This window comes from Montipora foliosa, chromosome 5 (assembly GCF_036669935.1).
Source record: "Montipora foliosa isolate CH-2021 chromosome 5, ASM3666993v2, whole genome shotgun sequence".
Classification (NCBI taxonomy): domain Eukaryota; kingdom Metazoa; phylum Cnidaria; class Anthozoa; order Scleractinia; family Acroporidae; genus Montipora; species Montipora foliosa.
Genome location: NC_090873.1, coordinates 13,121,639 through 13,129,138, shown reverse-complemented (window position 1 = coordinate 13,129,138; position 7,500 = coordinate 13,121,639). Strand labels below are relative to the sequence as shown.

Here is a 7,500-nt window from a genome sequence, read left to right as displayed (position 1 = left end):
TGAATTGCCTTGAAGTCAATGGAAAATTACATCTTTTTCCATGATAAGTTTTGCAGGACTTGGGTGCTGGAAAAATTGCATTTGAAATGTGGGCAAAAAGGAAAGGAGGAAGTTAAAGACCCAGGGTGTGCCCAGGGATAGAGGGGGGGATGTTGCAGGGATCCACACCCAAAATATGGGGTGCTTTTGCAGGGCTTTGCTGTCTCCACCGTAACTTTTTACTTCCCAAATGGACCAAATGTTTTTCAGCAATAAGTGGTGTTTGATTTGGTACACCATAACATTGCTGTTACCATAAGTGATTAAGTGTTGTAGTGTCAATCCTTCTAATAAGAACATCACTTTCAAGTGTAGAAACTGGTTTGAGCCACCTTAAGCGCTGTTTCTGTTGACAGCAACAATTTATTGAATTGAACATTAAACGAATAGGAATCTGTTGATTGTCATTTGTCGCGGTACTGAACAGGTTAAATGTACAATTCAATTTCAAATGCATCGGGGAAGCAAAAACACACAATTGTCACTAAACTTAGTCATACGTGGGTTATTGACAGAAAAATCCAATACCGTTATGAATCAGATCATTTTTGCCAATTTAAAAGTTCATAAAGACATGGTGAAGGTTATTATTGAAATGTTTGATGGTTAGCTGGAGAAATTACTTATTTTCTTAGTTGAAATTTGTATGTAATTTATAAATGAGGCTCAAGGGCACATTCTGGTAAGTACCCTCTGTTTGACACAGTGTGACTTCCCCCCTTGAAAAATCCTGGCTATGCCCCTGAGGTTGGTCAAAGCCCGCCTCAGATCAGTGATCATTAAAATTAGGTTATTTTCACACACGCACCCTTATCATCTGTTCTCATCTTGATCAAGTGTCGCTAAACAAAGACAAGACGCCCTTAACAATGGCGTTTACGTGGGCTGCCATTTTTGACAACAAAAGTAGATTAAGGGTGCGTTCGATTGGTCCTATTCCCGGAAAAAGAATACGTGGAGTGATGATTTTTGAACGGTATGTTTGGCGTTTTGAAGCAACAAGGCTAATAAAAATATGTTTAAAAGAGAATTTTAGCCGTTGTTTGACAATTTTAGTGTGAATCTCCATAAAAACGAAGGATCTCTAACTTCTATTCCATGTATTCCTATTCCCGAATACGTTCAATCGAACGCATCCTACAATGCTAAAATGAAGAGAAGAGATTAAAACCAACCAAATTCATTTGTATAAAAGGAAGACGAAACAAAGGGAAGTGAGCAGTTTTCCTTTTAAACTTCTCGTGACACTATCCCATTTATATAGTGATAACTATTTTTTTTCTCTGTGAGACGATTACTTAAAAAATCTTGAAGAGACGACTATCCTGGCATGCGAAATGTTCACTTCCGGTTTCCATCCTTGGCTTAAAAACTTCTCATGCTTAAGCTCTGTGATATCTATGTGCAACAAGTATGGTGTATAAATCCTACAACAAAAGTGCAATGCTTGTACCATGTTTAAAATCAATGTTGCTTCTATTTGACCAGAATGTATTTTTGGCCTTTGCTTTGCAAAAAGGGTGTATTCCTTAAATGGAAAGATTGGTATACATCGTATGAACACAGGAAATGTCGTGAGACCAACAGTTGATTTTGTTCACAACATGATACAATACATTCAATCGTGAACTCAATGTCTTATAACAATAATTTGTTATTTTAAAAGACATAGTTCTTTCAACGAAGACATGTTCGTTTTGTGTTCTAGTTTTAAAAGGGATTATTACATAACTTTGTTGATTATTATGTGGTGAACAAACTGAGTTCTTTGTTGTGTGACAAAAAGTAACGTAACTTTAATTCCTTTGTCATTATTACTAGACTTATCGTGAGGTCGACTTGTGACAAGTCTATGTCATTACACAAACTGTATTGAACAGGAATTTATTAATGCCATTAAATTAAGTGTATGTAGACACAATAAGAAATGTGTCCCAATGTTATCATAAATTTTAAGCCTATACACGTGATAACAATTTGCCCATTAATTGTGAACATGCTTAAAGCCAATACTTAAAAAAAACTGATTCCGGTTGCTTTGTTTTCAGAGAATCAATAAAAATAGCAAAGCTAAGGTCAAGAAAACAGTCAACTACACGTGAAAACGTCTTTGGTTAAACAATAATAAATTGATGAAATGCTTGCGATCATTCGTCTCCTGATCGTGATATTACTGGTAACATATGCAGGCTTTGTGTGCTTTTTTTCCTTTAATCCAACCAACGTGTTTTTTTGTTCGAGACACCAAAAGGATCTATAAAGCTTCCAGTCGGGCCCAGATGTGAAGCATAAGGAATTCTTCTGAACAAATACTTCCAAATGTATTTGTAAATTTTAACAGTGCCACATTGCATTAGGCGAAAAAATAACATAAATCGATAGAATTGACCTTGTCACAAACACTATTTATCGATTTTCTGCTTAAAATGTGAGCTCAACTGCATAAAACTCAATTACATAAAACCTTACACAAAGAATAATTATACCACAATTGCTTGTAATCTCGCAATCAAATTGGCTAATTTGCAGTTGTCTATAAGAGTCTAGACAACGCTGCACGCGTCATGCTCGCTTCATTTTGTCACGCAATGTAATAGCCAATCACGAACGCCTATTTTGGGAAATTAAGCAATCATATTGCGAGAAAGTTATAGACAACGCTTGTGGACTCACTCGGCGCACAACATTTTGACCACTGTGATGACGAATATCGTTGTCGATAAGAGTACAGACAACGCTGAACCACTTTCGATTTGTTAATTACCGATTCGTGAATTGAAATGTGATATTTTTGGTAGAGTATAGCTTCTGGTCATAACTCTGGTCCATGCATTAAAGTATGAAAAATGCAGACAAACAAATGTTTATTTAACGCTTGATAAATGATAAATACAGCAAAAAAACTATACAGAAACTGGGAAAAGTTCAATTCAGGCGTTTTATACACTACTGTAGAAATGATATTGAAATCGTTTAAAAATCCAAGCTTTCGCCGATTTAAAATGTTACTGAAGGACCACTTTTAACGAGTATTGAAACTATATCAGGGGCACCCAACGAGAATGTACTTCAAAACCACTTAAACATAGCATTGTTAAACGTACTTAAGTATTTAAACGGCAGATATAGGCATATTTTTATCCCCTAAAAATTTTTCATCTGTTCGGATTTCCTAGCTGAAAGTCTAGTGATCCGAAAATTATAGGGATAAAAACCTACCTTACCTCGAAAATTTGAGGTCGCTACTTTCGGGGGGGGTCGCTACTTTCGGGATTTACTAGCAACAACTATCATACAGCAATGTGGAAGAATATTACCATCACACACCGCCAAATAATTTTACTTCTGTCTAATAATTTCATGGCGAACTTTCAAGTCGTCGACTGTGAAGACCTTTCACTGATTTGCAGCTCTTTTCACTACGTGTACTGAAAGATTGTAAAAGCCATACCATGGACATGTCAAAATAAAACAAAATCAATTTATATACACTCAGTCTGGTATGTTTCATGTAAAAGCATTTAAGGACCTCGATGTTAAATTGAAGGTTCATTGTTTAGTAGTTACAAAGTTTAAAACTTGCTTTTATTCACTTCTGTAGACCCCCTCAAGAACGTTCTCTCTTTGACTCTCCATTGCGGTCAAAGAAAATCGATGAAGGTGTTTGTCTGAAAAAGAAAAGGACCAAGCGCGAAAAAAAAACTTCATGCCTTCGAAGAGTTTTACGTAAAATCAGGTTGCTAACGGCTACAGGAAATGCAGAACATTTTAAACATCTCAAAAATTAAAAAAAAGACGTGTCGATTTGCGCCCAACATGAAAACGGAATTCGGCCCATTTTATGACGTTGGCTTCCTGCGGCACCCCACGTAATAAGGCGGCTTAATGTTGGTGCCCCCAGAATGAAGGCGTTTATTGTCATGTTTCGGTCTGGATTACTTTTCTCCTAGCGCGAATTCACGCGCGTCGAGCGCGAAACCCGTGTGGAACGAGCTCAATTTTGGTGTTAAGACTTGTTGTGGCGTACGAAAGAATTGTGATTTCCAATAATTTTTACTTTGTAACTGAATATAGAATATGCAAGACAGGCTCAACCCATTTTGGAATTCGAAATTCCAACGATTTCATGCATCCTGATACGTGTCACGTGCTTAATTAATGTGGTCGTTCATGATGTTGCAATGTTGCATGGCGTTGTTTAGTTGTGCATTTGCTGCATGCAATATTTAGAGAATTTGAACGTTAATGTCTCGTCTGCCCATGTGATAGGGCTTTTCCATACCTGTTGGCGGTATTTTAAAATCAGTTATTCGCAGTTTTCCATTGTAACTCCTGTCTAGCATTCGCTTGGCTGGGACACTCACGAAGTCCGTCGGTATCCAAGTGCCGCTACTATGATGTATAAAGCCATGCACAATCAGACTCACTTAACATTTCCAGCATCTGTCACCTTAGCTCATAGAAGCATTCGCTCTAACCACCCTCATAAGTTGAGACATCTTTGCCTGCACTAATGCGTATAAGTTCTCTTTTTGCCTTGTTATCACCCCCCTCTGGAATGGTCTTTCAATGGCTGCTGTTCATGCTGAGTCTGTTAATATTGCCTTCCAAGCGAATGCTTTGCTATTGCAACGCAATGTAAATATTTATATGTTGTAAATAATTTGATTTAGGTATTTATTGATTTTCGCCCCCTTTTCTGTTTCGTCGCTGACTGTTTTAGTATCCTGTCTAGTCTCAAGACTTCTAGGATTGGTCGAAGTGTTTTGTTTACTTAGAGAAAAACTGGTACAATGAGTGTTTCTCAAATATGAGATTTATTACTTCCCGCCGCATTTGGCGATATGGAGAAAATCATGTTACCTATGACGACATCACATCACGTTTTCAGGGCTTGGATCACTGCAATTGGAGGAAAAGGGCGATTGCGCGTCATGTCGTTGTTCACGCTGTGAATAGCAGCCAATGGCCATCCGGATTAATTACAATACCCACACGTAGATTAATAAACATAGTAAACAGAGTCCATAGTGAAATCACGTATTGTGGAGCTATATTAGCAGAGTGAAGGAGCACAGTTTGTGGGTTTGCGCTTTGTGCTTCTTCAGCTGCTGGTTGCGACATCAAAATTTTGTTTCTCCAGAAAGCGGAACAAGACTCTGACAACCTTGTAAGTGATTTCGTTTTCGGACGCCCTAACTTACCTCTTAATGACAGTATTGCAGTCCAATTTACGTTTCTTTTCGAAGTAGCCGGGATGCCCAACTCACGGTTTGCAATGACCGAATTTGCATGTCAGTGACAAAAACATTCTTACCCGATTTCGGGAAAGTTTAACAACGTTTTCGTGTGTGGACCAAACAGTTGAACTGAGTAACCTTAATTCTTTGGTGCGCAATACATAAACAGCGCCGGCATTGACCGGAATTAACGTGAAAATATGTAGTACAATATTAATCGAAATAAACGCGTTCACTCCAAGAAGAAAAGTTTTTAGCAATTTAGTTTACAAAGTGTTCCGAAAAAAAAACCAGTTGATTTCGCATGTGGGTTACAAAACGGATATGTCTATTGACCTAAAGAAAAATTTATACAAATTTCTCAAAACAAAACTAATTGCGCCTTCTGTGATGGTCGGTTGCGAAGTCTGGAGACCCTGGTAAATTTTAATAAGAATACGAAAGGGCATAAATTGAATCCTTTCTATTAACAAACAAAGTCATGTTGTACAGAAAGATACGAGAGGTATTTTCTCCGCTTGTACCCAACCGCCTTGCTTATTTGGTGGTTCCAAAATTACAAAACTCGTGAACTAATGCCATACATTCTTAACTAATAACTGTTATCTGTTATGGCAATTTTTGTGAACTAAGCTGCATTACAGTGCCCTTACAGATAAAAAAGAAGACGGAACGGTGAAAGTGGAACAATCTCCACAAATTCGGCAAAGAAACTGCCAGCTTTTAAAATTGAATACGCGACGGGACCTCCCGTCATCGAATGAATAAGAGCTTCGTGATCAGTAATGCTCTGCCAAAGAAATCGGGAAACAGTTCTGCTTTCTATCCTTTCCGTTCCATTTTTGCTCTGTCGCGCAAACGTCTCCAATTTACTTGATGCGAGCATCATGGATAATATTTTTGTTAGCATGCCTTGTCAACCTGCGTCACATGAAATGCCGGTTTGACCTCGAAGATATGTTACCTGCGACTTGCATCTGTTACCTTCCTTAGCGAGCAAAAGCTCGCGTTTTTTTTTTCTTTTCATCCTTTTCAAGCCAAAGAATTCTCCGTATGACCGAAAAACAACACGAGAGGTGAATGTCAGAGAGTTTAGGACGAATGTTTGCTTTCATTTTTCGCCAAGCCCTCGATTTAAGTGTTCTTTTGGTTAAAAACCCTCGGGTTTTTTTTTTTTTTTCACAAAATTCGTTATAGCTATTTCTTTGTCTTCTTGGTACTGTGTAGACAGAAAAGCAAGATATTATTATACATCTTGTCTGTGAATAACAAAGGTTGAAGGAAGACACAGGGAACAAAGATTTGTTTGGGCCGAACTGAAACTTGTATTTCAATATCTGGTTTTCGTTTTTTGACGGTTTAATCCAAGTGATTCAATATTCATTCGCACCCCTTGCTCCCCAATACATCAAGACCCAGTTGTTTAAACCGGATGGATAGCGTTATCCACCGCGGATAAATCACTATCCATTGGATAACTCAATTGGTTTTGCTAGTGTTTACCCGGTGGATAGTGATTTGTCCGTTGGATATGGATACCGTTATCCATCGTTTGAACATTTGGGGCCTGATGTCTACAAATTAACCGTTGTTGTTCCATTATTTTATAGATTATGTCGTCCACTAAGACTATTCTTCTGGAATCAAGTTCATCGCCAATGAAGAGCGAAGTCCGTGAAGTCAAGATACGTTCGTACCAGAACAGAGATTTTGAAAGTTGCCGAGAGATCTTCACGCAAGGGATGGAGCAGTTGGTAGGCCGTGCCACTCGAGTCGTTTTGCCAAAGTACTGTGGGGTTCTTGTAGCGTTGAGTGTGCTTGTCATTCTTGCGGCCGTCAAGTGGACCTCTTGGATGTTGGCCTATTACGTCTTCTTCTGTGTCGTTTTGTTGGCATTGTTGTACATTTACATCTACATTGAATGCTGGAGATTTATCAAGGAGTGTTTGGCGACGGACCTGTATAATATTGAAAAGACATACATGTCGGGAGATGGGTCTCACATGTGGGTTGCTGAATTTGATGGAAAGGTCGTGGGAATGGTCGGGTTAGTGGTATACAACCACAAGCCAGGAGTCGCGGAGTTGCAGAGAATGTCCGTCTCGCCAGTTTGTAGGCGAATGGGAATTGCCAAAAAACTGCTGGATGAACTTCTTCAGCATGCTAAGGAGCAACGCTTTGACAAACTTGTCTTGACAACCACCAGTGCTCAAATACCCGC

General features: G+C 38.6%; 1 protein-coding gene across 1 annotated transcript in view; it reads left to right on the top strand.

Moving 5' to 3' along the window:
• The first annotated feature begins 5,053 nt into the window (after window positions 1-5,053).
• LOC138003669 (N-acetyltransferase 8-like) overlaps window positions 5,054-7,500 on the top strand; it is a 4,086-nt gene continuing 1,639 nt past the window's right edge. Inside the window, exons 1-2 of the mRNA XM_068849864.1 lie at window positions 5,054-5,209; window positions 6,890-7,500. The exon at window positions 6,890-7,500 is cut by the window's right edge and continues 1,639 nt beyond it. Of these exons, the coding sequence (XP_068705965.1) occupies window positions 6,893-7,500 (608 nt within the window). The 5' untranslated portion in view covers window positions 5,054-5,209; window positions 6,890-6,892. The remainder of the gene's footprint in view (window positions 5,210-6,889) is intronic.